This window comes from Spermophilus citellus (genome assembly GCF_964194105.1).
Source record: "Spermophilus citellus genome assembly, chromosome: 1".
Lineage (NCBI taxonomy): Eukaryota > Metazoa > Chordata > Mammalia > Rodentia > Sciuridae > Spermophilus > Spermophilus citellus.
Window position 1 is genome coordinate 3,809,934 of NC_138182.1, and position 21,309 is coordinate 3,831,242.

Sequence of the window (21,309 nt, forward strand, 5' to 3'; positions counted from 1 at the left end):
CCATCCTGCCAACCCCATTTGGCATTTTCTTTTCCCTGTTTTATCACCTTACAGTGTATCCTATGTTCTACCTAAACATGGCTTATTTGCTTTCTCATGCCAGAATTTACCATCCACAAGGGCAAGGATGTTTGTCTTGCAGACCAAGGTCTTGTGAGTGCCCACACCTGTGCCTGGCATAGGTAAGCTCTCTACAGGTATTTGTAGGTGAACCAGTGAATGAACAAATCTCTGAAAATTCAATTTTATGCAGTCCATTCTCGTGGAATTCAGAATGCCAGGCACACACTGCCATATGCTTTGCTGTCTCATGCAACATGGGTACTGTGTACACGTAACTGTGGAGTTACACACAGGAAAGCCATGTGTATTGTTCTTTTTGGACAATGTAAGAAATCTTCCCGAGTTGGCATGTGACTTTCAAGTTACACAACTTTTGAAGTCAGTCAGCCCATAAAATGTAACTCCTCTCAAATCCTCTCTAAGAGAAGCAGCTGCCTGCAGTCCTGCTTGCCAAGTTCACTGGGGTGTTTAAACCTGGGCTTGGGCAGGAGAGGGTTAGGAGAGTGAGGACATGTGGTGCCTGTCTGCTTCTCTTCACTCCCCTGGGGCTGCCACTGAGCAGCAATTTGTCAAGTGAATACGTTTGTGACACAGAAGACACGAAGCTGCATTTGGTGCACTCGCTACAAGTTCAAGAGTCCATCGGGCTCTTCACACACACACACACACACACACACACACACACACACACGTCATACCACAAAATAAGTCGCACAGAGAAACAGAGTTGTGGGAGCAACATTATAGAGGCAGGCTCAGGGAGCCCTGGAGAGAGGGAGATCCCGAAGGAGAGTCGGGGAGTCATGGGTAAGCATGGACACCCCTGCTGGCAGCCTGCGCCTTCCTGCGTTAGGACGGAGTCACAGCCACGGCCTTACGCTGACACGTGTGCAGCGATGGACACCCTACAGAAAAGTGTAAAATTCCACCCTGACTTACATCTATCGTAGGAGAAAAGTCCAGGAAGCTTAGACCCTACAGGTTACAAATCTAAACAGAACTTACAGAAAAAAATACAGAGGGGCATAACTTTGTGGCAGGCAGCTGGGTAAGAAGGGCTGTCATTTCCTTTTAAGTACATACACAGGAGGTTTTCTTAAACAGAATGAGAGCCAAACCCCGACTGCGAGAGCCCATCAGTGTGACTACAGGAACATTGTAAACACGCACGGGACACTGTGGAAACCAGATGAAGACGCGTGAGCCCACTGCAGCTGAGTCCCCCAGGTTACAGCACGACCTGGGGAAATGCAAACACTGCTGTCTGAGGAATCAAAAGGCAGGCCAACACATCAGATCCTGGAGGGCCACCTGGGAGAACATAAGAGAATCCCGAGCCCTGCCACGGGCGGGTCCTGGAGGAGACCCTTTGGCTGACACTAAAGCTGGCTGGAGGGAAACTCAGGTCTGTAGAGAGGAGGAGCGCAGGAGCACCAGCCCAGGGACTGAGAGCTGCAGGCCAACCCTTCTCTCCTTCTGTGGAGGTTGAAGGGCCCGTGCTGCGGCTGACTGTAAACAGGCGGCAACTACACACGTCTTTGGCCATCACCAAAGCAACCGCACACACACAGGAGCCAAGAGGGCAGTGCGTAAGCCAGGCGGAACATTCCAGAGCTTTCAGGTATCCAAGAGGAAGTCACCAGAGGGAAACTAGCAGTGGGACAAACGGGAAGCATGACAGGGACTTCTGAATCCACCTCTCTCCATGATCACATCACATGTAAACGGCCCATCCAAAGCTCATCTGACTGAACAAAAACCAACGAGAGCCACCTGTCTGCCACCTCCAACAAACCCCGTCAAACACAGAGACAAAGACTTTCAAAGTTGAAGGTGGAGTTGTGAAGGGAGGGGATGGAAGGTCCTCAGGCTCCGGTGACGGTGGCCACGACTCCGAGAGCCCACCAGCACACATTGGGTGGCACAGGAAGAGCATCTCACAGAGCCCTGGGAAAGAAATGAAGGCACTCTGTGCAGATGACGGTCAACAGAATGACAAGCGTCTGTCTTCACACAGACAAGAGAACTCAGAAAGAGGCGTGTCGTGGATGAAGAAGTAACTGCTTCACCAGGGTCCTGATAATCCTCATGCCCACGACATCCAACAGCACTTCTACCCTCCTGGGGCAGATGCTGGGGAAACTGAAGCCAAAGCTAGACTCCTGGGCTCTTCTACCAGCGATGGACAGGGAAAGGAGAGAGGAAATCAGCAAGAATATAGAACGGAATGCCATCAATTACCATGACCTGATGGATGTTTCTAGAACACTTTGCCCGGTGACTGTACAACACACACTCTCTTCAAAAGCACGTTCCACAAGGAGAAACCTCCCTGGGCCATAAAACAAGTCCTGAAATTTATGAAAACTGTATCCCACAAGGCATTTTCTCAGATCATACCAAAATCAAACCAGAAATCAGTAGCAGAACGTTATCGGAAAACTCCCAGCTCTCTGGAAAGTAGGCAACACTGGTCCAGGAGAAAGTCCCAAGGGAAAGTTGAAAATATTGTGAATTGAATGAAAATGGAAATAAGATACATCAAAAGTGGTAGGATTAGCTAATACAGCATTCTGGTAAAAAACTGCAACATTTTACTTTCATAGAAAAAAACAGAACACCTCAAATCAATGATCTCTGCTACCTACTTAAGAAACTAGAAAAAGAGAAGAAATGGTAAACAGGAAAACAGAAATCAATGGAACAGCAAAGAAACAGAGAAAATCAATAAAATCAGAAGATAGTTTTTTAAAAGATCAATAAAAGTGATAAACTTCCAGCTAAACAGATCAGAAAAAAAACAAAATAAGAAAAGTGTTTGCCAAGCAGGAAGCTAGAAAGGAATGTTATCCAGAATATTAAAGAATTCCTAAAATCATCAAGAAAGTCCCCCAGAGCAGTCAGGAGACAGGAAAGGAACGTGGAACGTGCGGGCAGTCGCAGGTCCAAGGCACTGACAGCAGCCAGGAATGCGTACTCCCTGGTGTCCGGGGCACACTGGTGAGGAAGTAAAATGAATCATCAAGCCAAGCACCACCAGAAATGGGAAGCCCTGTTCCCGCTCACAGGTGTGAGACACTTGAGCTTCTGGGCAGGATCTGGCAACAGCCACCTGCTCAGAATGTCCACACCCAGCAGCAGCTCAGCGCTCCCCTTTCAGGGCAGCTCTTGGCGTTGCTCCCCCCACCCCTTTGGCCATCAGGAGAGAGGCATTTTCACTGGGTCACAGCGACACGGCAATCTGGCTCTTCTCCTTTCCCCTCCACTGTGTCACGACGTCGACATGCTGTTCTTAAGGAAAGCACTGCCCACGTTTGCAGAAAACTTGCTTTTGAGAAAAGCTTGAGTGCAGGAGGTGAACTCACACCTAGAGAGTGTGGCTGACAGTCACTAGCGTCACCCGCCTCCGGGCATCTTCCGTGCGTGAGGATACTGAATTAGGTTGTGCATGGACCACACACAACAGATCCCAAGTCCAGCTGCCTTGTCCGACATGAAGGAGACAACCAGGGCTCCCTGTGGCAGTGGTGCCTCCCCTGGGATTGGGGGTGGCCAGGGAGGTGCATGACATCTCCTCCCAGCATGGCCCCTCAACTCCAAGGCTTCTGCATTTAACCTAGAACTAATTAATTCTCACCGTAAAACACCCAATGAGAGCACCTGATTCAAGATGGAAAAGATAAACCATCTGGGGCTGGGGTTGGGGTTGTGGCACAGCTGTAAAGCGCTTGCCTAGCACGTGCGAGATGCTGGGTTTGACGCTCAGCACCACATAAAAATAAATAAAATAAAGGTATTGTGTCCAGCTACAACATATATATATATATATATATATATATATATATATATATATATATATATATATATATATATATATCATATTTATATATGATAAACCATCTTGATAAACCATCTTTTGTGGTTTGGATATGAGGTATCCCCCAAAAGCTCACATGTGAGGCAATGCAAGAGGGTTCAGAGAAGAAATGATTGGGTTGTTGAGAGTCTTAACCTAATCAGTGAATTGATCTCTGATGGGAATAACTGAGTGGTGACTGGAGGCAGGTGAGGTGTATCTGCAGGATGTGGGAATTAGGGTATGGCTGTGGGGTATATATTTGTATCTGGAGAGTGGAGTCTCTCTCTCTCTGCTTCCTTCTGCCACCCTCTCCCACCATGATGTTCAGCCTCACCTCTAGCCCTGAGGAAGGGAGCTGGCCTTCAAGGGACCAAGACCTCTGAAACTGTGAGCGCTCAAATAAACTCTTCCTCCTCTATAATTGTGCTGGTCAGGTCCTTTAGTCACAGCAGTGAAAAGGCTAAAACAAAAATTGGTACTGAGAAATGGGGTTGTTGCTGTGATTAACCTGACCATGTGGTTTAGAAGCTTTTGGAGCACTTTGGCACTGGTAGGAGGAATTTTGAGATTTAGCAGTGCTCGCTAGAAACACTTTAGATTGTTATAAGCAGAGATTAATGGCCAATTGTGGTGGGAGCTCAGAAGACCAGGATGCTGATAGGACTGTGGTCAGTGACAGGGCTCAGAAAAGGACTCTATTGGAATTTGGAGTAGAGGCCATTTGTATTATGTTCTGGCTGGAAGCTGTCTGCAGTTTGCCTGTGTCCTGAGACTTTCTCTGAAGCTGATTTTAAAAGTGATGGACTTCTTAATCTGACAGAAGAAATTTCTAGGCAGCATAGCATTTAGGCGGTAGGAGGGGTATTGCTGGAGGTTTTTACCAAATTTATTGTGATAATCAGGAGAAGAAAGCAGGGCACAAAGATTTGCAAAACATGGACTTGAAAAGCTGGAGGGAAACAGGGCTAAGGAAGTTGCAGTTGTTAAAGACATTTCTAAATGTCTTTACAGAAATGCTAAAGACTTTGCCCAGAGACAATAAGAAAGATGGCTTGAGGGCATCTCAGGAGCAGGCAAGATCACACCTGTCTCAAACTCCAGGGAGTAAAGGTGAGGATTCTCTTGAGAAGAGACCAGTGGAGAGCCCTTCTTCCACAAGGGGGCCCAGGAAGTTTTTTTCAACAGGCTCAGCCACCCAGACACTCAGAGGCTGCTGCAGCCAGGGTGCCTGGAGTGTTGGCTACTGCTCGAGATGGTGGCAGACCTTGGTGTCTACCACGTGGTGCTGGTTCTGCAGGAATGAAGGATGCTGGAGTTAGGGGTTCACGGAGGCTCCCACCAAGATTTCAAAGGAAGACCTGCGAGGCCAAGCAAAGTGCATCAGGGTCAGGGTCCCTACAGACACCTGCTGAGGAGTCAAGGTGTGGAGATGTGAGGAGGAAGCCGAGGCTTCAGTGGAGACCCCTGAGATTAAGAAATGCCAGTAACGTGGGGCATTATCCTAGGAAAGCTGGAGGAATCGAGCAGAGACAAGCCCACTGAGAGACCACTGGAGCCTACAAGGCCACAGGGCAGATCTACACAAGCCCTTTGGAGAGAGCATCATGATGCCTTGTGCTCCAGATGCAGGACACAGGACCTGTTTGCCCAGCTGGGTTTCGGTCTTGCTTTGGTCTCATCCCTGATTTCTATGCCCCTATTTTTGTAAATGGAAATGTGTGCTCAGTACCTTTATATGTTGTAAATTTGTAAAATACTTTTAATTTTATAGGAGCTCACATGTGAGACTGCCTTGAGCTTCAGAGAAGACTTTGGACTTGAACTTTGGACAATCCCAGAACTGTGGAGGTCATCGTGAGTCTTGGAAATGGACTAAATGTTTGCTGCATTGTCAGATAAATGAGAGCTTTGGGGGATGGGAGTGGAATGTTACGGTTGGGATGTGAGTATCCCCCAAAAGCTCAAGTGTGAGACAACGCAAGAAGGTTCTGAGGAGAAATGATTGGGTTGTGACAGTCAGTGAATCGATACCTGGTTGGATTAACTGGGTGGTTACTGGAGACAGGTGGGGTATGGTTGAAGTGGTTAATTGGGGGTATATTTTATATCTGGAGAGCAGAGTCTCTCTTCCTGAGGACTGTTATGTGAGCTGCGTCCCTCTGCCACCCTCTCCCACCCTAATGTTCAGCCTTACCTCTAGCAGGGAGGAATGAAGCCGGCCTTCTATGCACTAAGACCTCTCAAACTGTGAGCCCTCAAATAAACTCTTCCTCCTCAGCAGTGAAAAAGCTGACTAAACACCATCCCAACAACATAATAACCATTTCCAGAATGATCCAATAATCTGTAGAGCAGCCCATTTTTTTAACCTATTAAGGGGATGCCCAGCACTGGCTAGTTTTCATGGGTAATACAGGATTACGGACATAACTCTGCTTAGTCAAAGTCTGGCATGGAGAAGGTGCTGTGCTAACCAGAGGGCGATGATGCATTCCTCTGTGGCAGGATGGAATCAAGAATTCAAATACTGTGCTTAAAAATCTAGCTCGAAACCTAACACAACAAAACAGCAAGACACACTGTAGCAAGACACACTGTAGCTAACACTGTAGCTGGCTGTTTCACCACCCGCTGTGTTTTTTCATAAAGGCATACCAGCACATAATAGAATTCCACTTCAAACGACACACAGGACAGGTTCTATCAAATCCCAGTTAGCTGTTGGGTTCTGTTGGTACTATACGATCTCCTACCTATTTTAGGTAACATCCGCTATGTCCCATTCAGAACTGGTGTTCAGGATACTAACCCTGGGAGAGGGGAACGTCATGATAACCATGACAAGCATTTCTCTGAACTTACATGACTGCAGGCAACATGCTGGGCGGGCCACACATCTTTAAATAACCTGAAAAATACTTGCTGTTTTCTATGCCCACATGTTAACAGATGTGGGATTCTTCTTCAGTTCTTTTTCTCCTCTTTCTTTAATTTGAATAATTTAATCAACATACTATTGAATGAAGTCAGCAGGACTACACATATCTTCCAGCTGCGTCCCTCTCTCCTGCACAGATGCCTGCTAACTGCGGGTTGCCCATCTGGAAGCGGAGTGTGTGCAGGTACCACGAGGCCATTTTCTTCTTTAGTAAAAATCAGCCACTACTCTGATTTCTCACTCTTTCAATGTTTCTTATAATTGAATTCTCCTTATTAATAGGAGTCAATTAGAAACACAGCATTTTAATATACCATATATATATATATATATATATATATATATATATATATATATCAATTGAATAATGGAAAAGAATAAATATAGAATTTTTAAATTAAAATAAAATGTTTAAAATTTTTATTTTCCAAATTTCTATACAGGACCTGCCCTTTCCCTGTTGAAAATTCTCCTGTTTGACTCAGACCTTCGAGCTAACTTTCCACCTGCGTTTCTTGCAGTTAACAGGTGAATCGCCAGTGAAGACCACTGGTCCTCAGAAGACCCGGGTGTGTGACAGAGTCTTCACCTGAGGCCTCCTCTGTTCACAGCTCAGATGATGATAGATAGAGGACAGACAGACAGGTAGGTGGACAGAGAGAGATAATAGGCAAGTAGCTGATAGATGATAAGTTGATCCTTCTGAGAGGATCATCTACTTTCTGTTCCCTGGTATTATTTCATCTAGCACACAGTTTGTCTTGATTCCATGTGATAAAGTATTTAGATCAATCCATATGAGGAAAAGAGAATATAGAAAAGTATTGGATTTATTGAGTAGCCTGCAACTCTTAATTTTGTTGATATGTGACATTACAAGGAAGTTTCTTTAATGGTTTGGTAAAACCAACCACAGAGCTATTTGTTTCTGGATGTGGATCAGTTGTACCTGGATCATGTTATGGCTGTCACCGGCAGCTATATTAGTGGTGGGTTACATATTTATTAATATCTTGGGCACTGGATCACCACTGTTTTAGCGAAGACTATCAGTGATTCTCGTGATGAATATTTGAATGTAACCAATATTCACAATAACTTCATTCTTTCAAAAAGCAAATTTTTAAAGTTTGAGAAGAAATATGATAAATGCCCAAAATGAAAATGAAAATGGAAGCTCATGACGTGGGCAGCATTGCCACAGGGGCAGGCAGCTGGGGAAACAAAGATGCAAGGCCAGGCTGGTAAAGCTAATGGTCAGTTAAAGGCATATCAGCCCCGCTCAGAAGAACCAAAGGAAACACCTCATCTTTCAGCGTCAATAGTGGAACCCTGCACAGGCCTGTAAGCGGCAAGGTTTCTGCTGATGGTGTGCACGAGGCAGTAGGTTTGATCCATGCCCTTCTGCCTCCCCCTTGTTTTGCCCCATCCCTCCCCCAGCTTTCATGCTATGGCTCTATTTATAATCCTTAGGCTTCCTGCATCAGGTTCCCGGGCTCCGTGAGTCAGCAGAGGGATGTGCTCACAGCAGAGAGCAAGAAGCCATCCTGGGATGGAGATATGGTATGTCACTCACTGTGACAACTTCCAAGTACATTGTGCCAAATAGCACAAACTTTCAAAAAACTCCTAAGATTTAAGTAGATAGATGTCACATTGTTTCTGTAAATGCTAATTTCAAAACCAACTCAAGATACTTCTCCAACCTATGAGATTTCAGATTTGAGAACCAGTGCGTGGAATTCCATGATGTCATATGTTCACTGTTGGTGGTATTTATACCCATGCTGCGGAAGGTCATGGATATTTATCATGGTTCACAGCATGGACCTACTGAGCCTTCTATATAAGGACCACACGGGCACAGCTGCTTTTATGACTCAGTTACTACCCCAAGTTACACTATTTTTGACTACTTTTAATAAACTCATTTTTTACTGCTTTCATGCAAAGACTTATATTTGGCAAGTTAATAAAAATTTATGATGGAATACAACATAAACTATTTTCTGTGTGTTGTTATCTCAATAAAAGAAACCACAACCATTTATCAAGGCTCTGCTCCTATTAGAAAGTGTTCTACACCATATTAAAAATAAATGAAAAAAATAAATATCAATGAAGAGTCTGTACACTTAGGATAAAACAGTACTTCTTGAATGTAACATGGGTTTGATAAATAATAACAATTGAATTAGTGTTTCAGACAGAATCAGTATCTGCAAGCAACAGAACTAACTCTGGACATCTCCAGCAGATGGAAGTTGGAGGAAAGGTGGGTAGATGGGCTGGTGGAAGAGACGCCAGGCAGCAGAGGCATTCTGACAAACACTGCTGTCGCTGGGTGGAGCCCCCAGATCTGCATTGTTCCCACCCAAGGCGCCACGTCCATTCTGTTCATCCCTTATATCTCACCCCACCTCCTTGGTAGATAGGCTGAGCCTATCTCGAGTACCTGTCCAGCTGTCAAAGGAGAAGTAGGAGGGGACAGCTCTCCCTTTACATCTTCACTGTGGTGGGTAAGAAACTGAAAAGTGAGGCCAACAGCCAAAACACCAAATCACAAACGACCAAGAAGGCTACTAAGTCTTTTATCTTGACCCAAAAATTTTTTCATAAATTCACATTTATGAAAGATGACTCCTCTATTCCTTTTAATGGCTCATGGCTAGTTCATTCCAGAAACAGGATGCACGAACTGACATCCACCCAGCCTCAGTGAACTTTCTGGGTGATCCTATGCACGTCACGACATCTCTCTCCTCTTATCTACAATAATGCCCATGCATGTCACGGCTCCTTAAAAGGATGCCATTAAATGATAGCAGTGCTGGTTACAGCACTGACGTCCTCAGAGAGGGATTCAATTCTCGTTCCCTATTTGGCTTCACTGCTCTAGGATCAATGCATCCAGGACTGACTTTCTTCATGAAAATTCTGTTGGATTCCATTGTGGGAAAACCTGCATCTATGTGTCTACACTTGCCCTATAAACGCCTCACAAGAGAGCTTCTGGAAGATGTGTGGCCTTTGGATCTCAGGGTCACATCACTCTCGCAGTGTATCAGCTCTGAAGAACCTGTCCTCGAGTGTGAGGTCGCAATCTGCATGGAAGAGAAGCATGGCCTTCCACTTACTCAGGGAAGGAAAGTACGTAAGATGACCAGCAGCTTCTGCATCATCAGAGGAGTGGGCCTCAGAAAACGGGCCCCTTCAAAACCCAGAGAAAACGAGTCTTTTCCCATCTCTCCTTACTTCTCAGGCCAATCCCTGAAAGATTGGAGGAAAAGCTCCGGGAATGCCTGTTTTATGAACCATCTCTCAAAATCACTAATTTTCCCTATGAACCACACTGTAGTGGAAGCCCTGGAAAAGATGGCGGATGGCCTACCGTGTTGTAAGCTGGAGGAGTCAACTCCACAGTAAAAACCCAACCCGTCTTCACCACCAGTAGGTTCCTCTGTGAATGATCACAGAGTAGATGCGTCTTCAAGGAGCACAGGGGACAGCAGGACACTCCCTTACTACCACCAGCATTTTCTCGCTAGTTCAGCGCCCAGCACAAGTGGTTCTAGCAGACTGCACACTCTAAGACTGAGATCACTGATTGCCTGAGGACTTCATCAGTGTTATCTAGGAAATCTCAGCTGATAATGTGGCCATGCCTACCTAATTCCAGATACCCTGATGATTATTAGCTGGACAGTTGATTTCATGGGAACATCTGGATTCTCAGCTGAGACATTTTCAGCTTCTATGTAGATGCTTGACATGATACAAACTGTACTGGAACTTCATTGAAGCTGAGAATCCTGTTGCTAAAGCAACAGTATTTTAATGTGTTGATAATAAGCGCCATAATTGTTGGGTCGGGCAGCACCCTAAATGCAAGGCCACATCATTTTAAAAGATAATTATTAAAAGTAGGTCTTAAAAATCAACATTAAGAAAAAAGAACACCCTATTACATAAATTCTTCATATTTCAAAAAATGCTCATATCTTTGTTTTCTCTTGAATAAACCTTATTTGGTGACATTTTTAAGGCCAACCACCATGAGTGTGGACATGAGATCCTTGAGCTGCACAAACAGCGATGTGAGTTGTGCTCTCAGGTGATGCATGGAGCTCTCGTCCTGTGCTGTGGCCCAGACGGGGCTGGACCGCATGGAGCCTGTGGAGCTGAATGGCTGGCCACAGGGCTCCAAGTTGTCCATGCCGTGGCCACTTCCCGCTGCCTATTTTAGCTGATGTCAAATTCAGAAAATATTGTCATTTAGCAGTTTTGAGATCACCATCACCTGACAGTGATTTTAAAGTATCACAACATAGATTATATCCATGATGTTTTACTTTAAAATATTTATTGATTTTTACTGGTTTTGGATATTCTATATATTTTTTTTCTGCAAGCAGAAACCTGGAGTGAGTAGGGAGAGAGGAGGGAAGTTGGGTTAAAGAGCTTAGGGCAGAGGAGGGGAAAAGTGAGCTCCCGGTCATAACAAGCTGAAAGTGGAGTGGACACGCAGCACTCTACCTGAGTCGTGTGGCTGTCCCGGTGCCTCTGGAGCGACGGCGTGGCCGTGCCACTCACACTCAGCCGTGAGTACCGGTCCTCTTCAGGCGAGCCTGCGGAGCACAACACAAAGCCCTGTTCAGTGGCATCTCCCTCCCCACCTGAAGCAACCTCTTCAGCACTGGACCAAGCCGACCTTGTTAGGGTTCCGGGCTTGAAACGTCAGTGAGCACTCACTGAATACGGAGTTTCCCACTGAGTGTGGGACACAGTGTGTTGCCACAGTTGCACACACTGTGGAAATACACCAGCAGGACAGAGAAGATGTGATGAAGAAATGAGTCACCGTGTCACAAGAGTGGGTCAGGGAGCCCTGGAGGGAGGGGACAGAGGGACTTCTCTAGTTACTAAGGAGAATTTGAAGCAGCGTTGATGGGGGGAAGGACCAGAGAAGAGTAGTCTACTTGGATTGCTGGAAAAGGCTCTTGAGAGGCAGCAGGGAGGGAGAGCAGGAAATAGAGAGGACACCAAGTGTGTGTGTCTGCTGAGTCCACGGATCACAGGTCATTTTGTCCATAGCTAAAGACACACGATGGATTGGAATCCATTATATTTTAACAGCACCACCCCCGCTGCCCACTGCCAATGGCATAGAAGTAATCCTGTGGCCCCAAATGACTTCGTTATCTCTCACATTTCTCCACTCAGCACTGGTGAGACTGTCCTATGCATTGAGGGTGTTGAGCAGTGTCCCTGGCCTCTACCTACTACTTGTCAGTAGCACTCAACTCAAAACTTCAGTGTTCCCATTGCTAGGTGCACCTTGGGAACCCATCTGTCTGCCTGCAAGGTTGGGAACCATTGTGATAGGGACCCCCTGCATTGCCAGAAGTGACTTGGTTAATAAAGAGGACCGGATAAAAGGAGCAATAACTATCCACTGGAATGAATTCAACCAGAGAACTTTAAGTACCAAAGCAATTACTCCTCTCGTCTGAAAGCATCATTGACTACATGGTTTAATTGATTAAACATATACATGATTCCTAAATTAAAAATCATTAGAAAATCACTGCACATTGTTCCAGTTACAGGAGACAGGTAGTTCCTCAGGGAAGTCCATGCGAGCCTATCGACATCTAACAAGGCCTGCCGACTGACCTTGCTAAACGTACAAACACCTCCTCATGAAGGCTGACTTCACTGAGCAGGGTAAGTCACAGTTGCCCCTGGACCTGAGACACCTCAGGAGCCTGGTGCTGGAGAAAGGGCCCTTGCCATAAGCAGTGACAACATCCCCCGCTGGCAAGGGGGACTACTGTATTTAGATACTGGCAGCAGAAGGTAGGAAAGGGTGCAGCCCAGCAGTTAGTGTTGAGCAATCCAGAACCCAGACAGGTGGAAGGGAGCCTGGGGCCTAACCTGGTGCACAAGTGGGAAATTCAGGCACGAAAACAGGAAAGGGCTTGGGGTTCTGTGAGAGGCTCCCTCTTAGAGGGGGATGAGGGACCGAGGGGCAGGCAGGCCGGTCCACCACCCAGACACATGTCCAGCTCACCTGGCATCTTACTGAGACAGGGGATCTGAGGCAGGAGAAGGAAAACATGATCAAGTTTCCAAAACTGAATTATAAATTAGATGTTTTCTCTTAGAATCAAAACAGAAAGTCGGTTTAGATTATAAAAACAAAAACCCAGAACCTAATCAATAGCACAATGTGCATTACCCGGGATTGATTAGACAAAATGAGGAATTATTTATGAACATCCTCTGAATAACCGAGAAACACCGTGACGAGGAAAGAATAGCCTCCCCTGATGAGAAGCTCATATCTTACTGGGAGTGACACGCAGCCGAGCACCACAGAGGGACTGCGGGTCAACAGGGTACAGGTTCCACAGGGTGCGTTCTGCCGGCAGGGACTCACAAAGCCCTGTGGTTGCTGCCAGCCGCCTGGAGAGGGGAGAATGCGAAAGGGGGAGCGGGCTGGGGAGACCTGCTCAAGGTGGCCCCAGGCCAGGGGAAGGCCTGGGAAAGGTCTGGCCAGAGGAGGGAACCAGTGATTGTTCTGGAAGTAAAGCAGGCCAGGGGTTCAGAGGGTTTGCAGAAGATTCTACAGGAGAGTGACTGACGGTGATCTGGAGACAAGAGAGGGCACTGCAGATTTCTGAGAAGAGACGGACAGCACTGCATTGAAGCTGTGAGTTCAGTTCCCACCTGCTAAAGTCTGAAACCTGCGGCCAACTCAACAGAGCAACAGCTGGCGCGGGTCTGAGCAGGTGCACAGGTGGAGACGGAGCCAGGTGAGGACCAAGGGCAGGAGGTGGAAGCTCCACATGAGAAGGGTCTCCTCCAAGAGGAGGAGTCGAGAGGAGCCCTGGGCAGGAGACGCCTGGCCTGGCGGAAATCCTTGCTGCTTCCAGCAGATAAAGGGGGCGCCCTGGGCCAGTGAGCCAGTGTGGGGGAACTGGAAGCTTGTTCTCTAACAGCCTTGAGGGTCCACCAGTAGAGGAAGGGTGCTGCTCTGAGGGTGGCAAATCAGACCTCCCAGGACACAAAGAGGAAGGGCTAGGACATCCTCTTTCTGGTCCAGAGTTCTGTGTGCTCCCCACAGGATCTGAGGAGGGGAGAAGCTCCCGTCACGCAGTCCACACGCCTGCCCAGGGGTGCACAGAAGCCCCAGAGGTGGAGGGGAGCAGGCTGAACTATGAGGGTGGGCGGCCCTGGGCGGTGTGTGCCCAGCCAGTTAGAATCTGCTAGTCCCTGTGTGTCCCTCTGTAGGACCCATGTTGTCCAGTCCACAGCTATGGGGTGTGGGCCCCCTTTCCACATCCTCGTGGCTCCCCATGGCTCTGATCTTGAAGACTTTCCTCTCGTTTCCATGACACCAACAGCTGTGGTCTCTCTCGACACCCTGTTCTGTGCGTCCACTTCTGCTCTTCTCAGAGTTTGAACATTCTCAGCCAGATGTTCCTTCTCCTCCCTCTTCAATGCCATAAATACACCCCATGTGTCCAGCCTCGTTGAAAACCAGCCTTTCCCAACCTCCATCTGGAGCCCCCACCTGAACTCCAAGAGTGTGATCAGCATCTATATGACCTGGAGTCAGAAGTCTCCATTTGTTGAACTGCAAACCCATCTAGGGAATTACTCTCCTCTTTGACAACCCCCTGTCCCTGCCTAAGGGTGCAGAGTTCCACCACTCACCTCTAAGTGGACTCACTCATGGAGACTCTCTCAACTCTTCTGGCAGCTTGTTCTGTAACAGCCTTGACTGTCCACAAAGACTGCCAAGGTCCAGAGACAGCATGTGAGCCTGGCACGCCCAACTCATGGCCTGTTGCACAGTCACCTCAATAGCACAACCAGGCACATTTCTCAAGAACAGCAAAGCCAGGACAGAGCGGCTCTCTAAGCTGCCGTTCAAGGCCCGGTACGCTTGTACTGGGCAATCTGTTTCCCATCTTACCTACTCACCCATGCCTCAGTTCCCATTCCTGCCGCAGATAACACCGGGCAGCAAATTCGCAAACCTTCTCTCCTCTGCTGATTTTGAAAAGTCCACCCTTCCCCCAGAAGCAGCCTTGGCCATCCCAGCCCAGTGGAATGCCCTCATGGACGTGGAAGGTAACAGCGATCCTTGCTCCCCTGATTCGCTGATGGCCTTGGCTCCTAGCCTCTTTTGACACCACTGTCAATGTTCTCTCATGTTCACTGAGCACACAAAGGGGGACACTTGAGTCGCTCAGATGTCATCTGGCCACTGCAGACAGCACAGCACCTACGTGCAATCCACGTCCTCAACGTACTCTTCAAGGGCCTGCAGCGCACCTGCCCCTTCACGAGGTTTCCCTACCATTCTGCCCTTTGAAAACACAGCAGTCCTCCCCCTGAATCATACCCATGTAGTCTCACTTGGTTCACTCCAGAAGCTCCAGATTACACTGTCCATCATTGCCCTGAATACCAGGGCAGGCCATCAGAATGACATGCACATTTGACTATCCCTGGGTGCACTGGGATCTATGTGCCTGTAAGCCCTGGAGCCACCTGCACGGTCTTGGAGACATGGATCCACCACCTGCTCCCCTCTGCTTCCTGCTATAACTTCTGCTTGTGTTGCTCAATCCTGTGGATCCTCCAGCTCCAAAGTCCCTGGGATTTTATGACAACTGTGTGCAGGTGGCATTTACTGGGCACCAACTTCATGTCTGCACTGCCACACTGAATACCCAGAGCAGCCCAGGAGCAGACTCTTGATCATCCCTGTTTTTAAAATAAGAAAACTAAGAAGCTGAGACATGCTGTGCCCATGGTCATGGAATTGTCTTGTGTCAGAGCTGGGGGGTCTGACATGGGCGGGGTGACCCCTCAAGCATCAGGAACAGGACTTCCGAGTGATTATCTAGTACATCATTTACAACCTCAACTCCCAACTGAGCTGGAAAAAAACTCAACTCAATGAATGAGGTCCAAATGAGACATGATGTAATATGACTTCAAAGCCCTTTTCACCAGAAGCAGGAGTCGGGCAGGGCTCAGCGGATGCCATAGGAGCTTGCTTTCTTTGCAAAGACAACTGCTGTTACTCACAGTAGACAATCAGAGAACATTCCAGATTGTCAAGTGAAGGCTTGTTTCCCCTTCTCTGGCCCTTGGGCTTTGAGTCAGATGACTGTACAAATTCCAAAGCATCTTTGCAGTTCCTATGAATCAGGGAGGTGGTGGGATGTGCATGGAAGCCTATTTTCTGGGCTCCAGCCAGAGGCTCCTGGGCCCATGGTGGTCCTGGGGCAGTGGTGGTCCTGGGCCAGGGCTGCCAGAAGCCATGCTTCAGTATGTCCAGATCAGTGTGGTTTGGATATGACTGCTGAGTCCAGCACGGCCCTCAAGTCCATGCAAAAAAATGCAAAGTCCCCGGACCCGTGAATGAGCTTACCAGTCCTGCCTCTGAGCAAGCCTTACTCTGTACCAAGGGTGGACATAAAGCAGATGAAAAAGAGGCATCTTCACAGAAAGAGAAAGGCAGACCCAAATGTAATGGCTCTATTCTTTAATTGCCATTTTTCCTGATGCTCAGCAATAAAATGTATATTCATTGAGCAGCAAGAAAGAAAATCATACTGATGATAAAATGTCCTAGTTGGAAATTTTTATATCTCTATTTCCCCACAAAATAAACATCTTTATATTCACAACACTTTGTTTGATATAGCTAAAATGTTCTAACATTAAAAACTGCTTTCTAATCTAATGATAAATAACCACAAGTCCAGGGAATAATTAAGTACACACACACACAAATATCCAAGTCTGTGTTCACATCAGTAAAAAGATGGCAATTAAAGTAAGTGATAGCTATAATTACCCACACATAACTATATTTCAGCAAATGAGCAAACAGATAATTATTTCTGGGAAACAGAGGTAGCATGCAGATACTGGCATTCAAAAGAGAAATCATTTCCTAGAAAATAACACTATTTCTGTTCCAATTAGAACTTTAAGTTATTTTAAACATTTACTTTCATCTTGTGCCTTTATTTAGAAAGGACACTGTACTATCTGAATTATGATTCTGTACCGTTAATTGCCTTAAGTGTTATCGTGACCAGATCAAATGCTGCACATAGGGACATTTGTTCAAGTTGTCCAATACAGATAGAGAAACCTCCTGACTCTGTCCTCTGCACAGCACTTACTGGTTCATCTGCAACATCCATCACTGTTTCAATCAGAGGATGCCTAGAGGAACCCTGGTACACAGGGCATGCAGCTGGATATTTTAATAGTCCTGGGGAAAGTGTCGGGCATCCAGAAATTGATGGTTTTCACAAGAGTAGACCAGCATAAACACGTCAAGTTGCTTTGAGAGACTGTGTCCCCAATTGAAATGATTTTTCTTTTGTGCACATAACTGGAGATTTTCAAGTGATCTTCAATTAATGTCCACACAGGAACAGCTTTAAAATCTGCTTGCCATAAGCATTTAAGGGAAAACACATAAATCTGTGTCCAGGGTGTGGACCTGCACTATTTGTTACATGCTGGAGTTTAGAAGCCTGAGATTGCCAAAGGCTCAATTCTCTGGTATCAATCTCAAGGAGCATGTTCCATGAACATTTCCATTTGGGTCTGGAGCGGTTTCATTTGCATGGTTGATTTTTGCATTTCGGTGAAATTTTTGTAGAGCAAACTTGGAGCTTTTTGTATTAAGTTTTCTAAGACCCTTTCCCAAGTGGTAGCTTTTGTCTTTAGCCTCAAAGTTCTGAAAAATTAAACCTTTGAGGGAGGGAAATTCCCTTCCTTCCTGTGCCTGCATGGACATCCCTTTCCCATCTCTCTAGTTTTTTAAAACATTGTGGGATTGTAGCTGCCGCACACATCAATGACCCCCCCACAGATGGGAGGGGGCATCCCTTTCTCCCCTAGAATATGTGTGGTTTTTTTTTTTTTCGTTTTTGCACCCTCTTTATTCTGTCACCCTGGCTAGTGGATTATCAAGTCTGTTAATGTTTCCAAGGAACACTTCATTTCCCAAAGAACCAACATTGGTCTTGTTCTCTGTTCCGTATTTCAGTGAAGTATGTCCTTGCCTTACTGCATCTTCCCTCCTACTTTCTTGGTGCTTATTTTCTGCTCTTCAACCCTTATTTGGATCCCCCTTCTCTCCTAGCACATAGGTTTAAAGTTACCTGTGACCATCCGTTGAGACCTCAGCCACCCCCCACAGGTTCTGTCTTATTTTCACGGACGTTAGTTGGAATATTTTGGTTTTCAATTCAGACTTTGTTTTTTTTTCTTGAATGCATGGATTTCTGGATTCAAGAACTTCTGAACGCTGTGGAGCTCTAGCTTCCCCTCTGCGTGGACTCTCAGTACCCTCCCGTGTCACCAGCCTGGCAGGAGAGCTCTTAGTCTGTAAAATACTGTGTTATGAGTTATTCATGCCATAGTTTGCACTAAACAAGTCCTTTAGAGTTTGATTTTTTTAAGTTTTCTCCATGTACATCCTTAGACCTTCCACCAAGACCCACTTGTCCTGCCTTTCAGGTGGTCAGGCCTCTTTTGCCCTCTTCTCCATCTTTTGAGTTGATTGACGTTGAGGATGCAGCTGGCAGGTGGGATTTGTCCTGTATGATATTAGAGAGTTTTGCTACCGACTGCACTCACCTTTTAAGTGATTTTTCATGCCTTCCTCTACCTCTGAGCATTCTAAGTCCACCAAATGCTTAATCCTTTATGTTTTTATTTTTTTTTCTAAAAATATTCTTAACTCCCTTTCATTTTTACAGGAATTTTTTGTTACTTTTAAAAATTGGTGTCACCAGTTATTTTCTTTGAGCATGTGAAGTATGTCCTTCTACTTGTCTGTGGGTCTCAGCTGCTCCTTTGGTGGTCATTTGCCTCTTTTAAACCCCTGGCTGCTTTAGGATTCGTGGTTAGCCTTTATTTTACAAGAATCTCACTATGACCCTGGCAGTGATTTTATTTTCATTTTTCTACCCAGGCTTTCCATAGGTTTAAATTTAAAAATAAAAGCTAGGCTCAGTTGGGCTTACTACACAGACGGGGTGGGGCCTCCTCAGGGTGCACGTCCCTGGCCTGCAGGAGCACAGCCCTCTGTGTGTCATCAGCACCTGGTGTGCCTCTGCAGTCTGCTCCTGCCATCACCCCCGCTCTGGCACCCACTCCTGTATCTGCAGGAGTGCACTGTGGCCTTCAGGTTCTGTTTGCCAAGTCATCTGCACCATCGCAGATTGTCTCTTGGGTTTCTGCTGCTGTTTGTTCTGTTTTGTGCACAGTAGAGGGTCGTTCCCATCGGCTACAGAGTCCATGTGTGCTAGTCAAGCCTGTAAGATGCCCTGTAGGGTGCCCTGAGGATGCTCTGTAAGGTGCCCTGTAGGGTGCTCTGAGGATGCTCTGTAAGGTGCCCTGTAGGGTGCTCTGAGGATGCTCTGTAAGGTGCCCTGAAGGGTGCTCTGAGGATGCTCTGTAAGGTGCCCTGTGGGGTGCCCTGAGGATGCTCTGTAAGGTGCCCTGTAGGGTGCCCTGCAGGATACCTATAAGGTGCCCTGTAGGATGCCCGGTAAGGTGCCCTGTAAGAAGCTCCAGTGAGCCCGCCTCTGGGCACTCAGCTCACGGGCTCCCTCCTCATGCAGTGTGGACTCACCAAGGAGACTGCAGCTCTCTTCCTGGCTGCTCTGTGCTTTCCCAGGGGGAATCCTGCTGCCCTGCTATGAGGCTGCCTAGGAAGAGGGCCATGTGAATGGACTGACTAGAATCCTCTGAGGCCTGCAAAAACCCCACACATGACCTTGGAAATGCACCATCCCTCAGCCAAGCCTGGGTTTGCTGCTGGTTTGATGCCTGCCTCATGAGGAAGCTAAACAAGGGCACATTGCAGAGCCATGCCCAGCTTCCTGACCCTAAAAAATACAAAATCACAACCATTGATGCACAAAGCCTCTAAGATCTTCCTTGCCCAAAGGTGTGGAAGGGTCAGAGGCCGGGGGTGGGGTGGAGTAGGGATTGGGAGGTGGGGGCAGGTGTTGCACAGCATGGATAACTGCTGCCATCCAGGCGCCAGTGGAAAGACCACACTTTCCAGGCCCAGGTGATCATGCGTGAAGGTGCTGTCAGCCTTGCGTCCAGCTGTTCCTGTGCACTGCTTCCCTTTCCCTCCGGTGGACGCCAGCAGCAGGCCCGCTAGGGGGTTTGGAAGGAGGGTCTCAGGTTTTACAGTCAGCACCACTCACCGATTTCCTCAGTGTTGGGGCCAGGGTTGGAAACCTCACCAACGTTTCTCACCCAGTCTGTCCTCTGGCCATGTCCATGTGCCCTGGCCCTAGGATTCCAGCAGCCCTCCAGCGGCTGGGACAGAACCCGGGGTGGCCCCCATGCTCAGCAGGCGCTCTCCCCAGGCCAGGCCCAGCAGGGCCATGTCTTCCCCCTTCTCTTTGTTCTGTGTCCCCCCCCGGAGGTTCTCTGATGATCTTCCATTTCCCCAATGGTTCTGTTTTGTTTTAAGCAACCGTGTCTAATTAAGTTTAATTTCATCCTCTATCATGCTTCATTTTATTACTGAATTTTTCAGTTTTAGAATTTCCATCTGACAATTTGTGTATGTTTCATTTTGTTCTGGATTGCCCGTTTCTGCTGAACCCCCCGTGCTCTCATCCACACGGTCAGGGCACATGTTCTTACTTGAAGGTGTACATCTTTGGACTCCAATCTTTTGAGCCCTGTGGACATGCTGTGACTGACAGCTATTTCTGCAGTGATTTCTCACCGACGTGTCTTACTGCTTTTGACTGTGTGTTTTGTACTTTGTATTTGAAAAACAGTTTGCAGGCATATTTTGAGGTTGGGATGCAATTATTGTCTTTAGGGAGAGTTCACGTGTTTCTCCCTGGAAACCGTGGGCCCTGTTGCTCCAGCAGCACCTTGGTCATCTTTAGGTTGAGATATTTCACAGCTGAGCCGTGGTTCCCGGGTCTGGCCACCGACTGACTTTTGGAATAGACACTTGAAATCCCTCCCTGAAGGTCCTGGTTGGTCCTAGGCTTGGTCTTTGCCCCTAGAGTCCAGCAGGCCATGGGAAGCACAGGTGGGCTCCTTGGCTGCCTTCACTGGGCCAGGATGTGCCTCCTGCCTGGGAGGAAACCAGAGTACAGTCCTCCTGGCCTTGGGGCCTCTTGTCTCCCTTTCAGCCCCCTCCAGTAGCTCTCTGTCTCGAATGTTCTCTAGCACCTTCAATCAGACTAAACAAAAATATTTTTTTCCAGCTCTTCTGGATGTGCCCAGGGAAAGCATGGCCAGTCATGGCTAGACACTGTAGGCATCTTTTATACAGGAGAAAAAATATCTTTTTACACATTTTGAGATACCTGCAGCCAAGCTGATTCCCACGCAATGTTCTCATCAATGCCTT

At 47.1% G+C, this 21,309-nt stretch overlaps 1 protein-coding gene across 1 annotated transcript in view; it reads right to left on the reverse strand.

Moving 5' to 3' along the window:
* MYO16 (myosin XVI) overlaps nucleotides 1-21,309 on the reverse strand; it is a 539,332-nt gene that overhangs the window by 15,448 nt on the left and 502,575 nt on the right. The window contains exon 34 of the mRNA XM_081300676.1: nucleotides 11,397-11,488. Coding sequence (XP_081156802.1) covers nucleotides 11,397-11,488 — 92 coding nt within the window. The remainder of the gene's footprint in view (nucleotides 1-11,396; nucleotides 11,489-21,309) is intronic.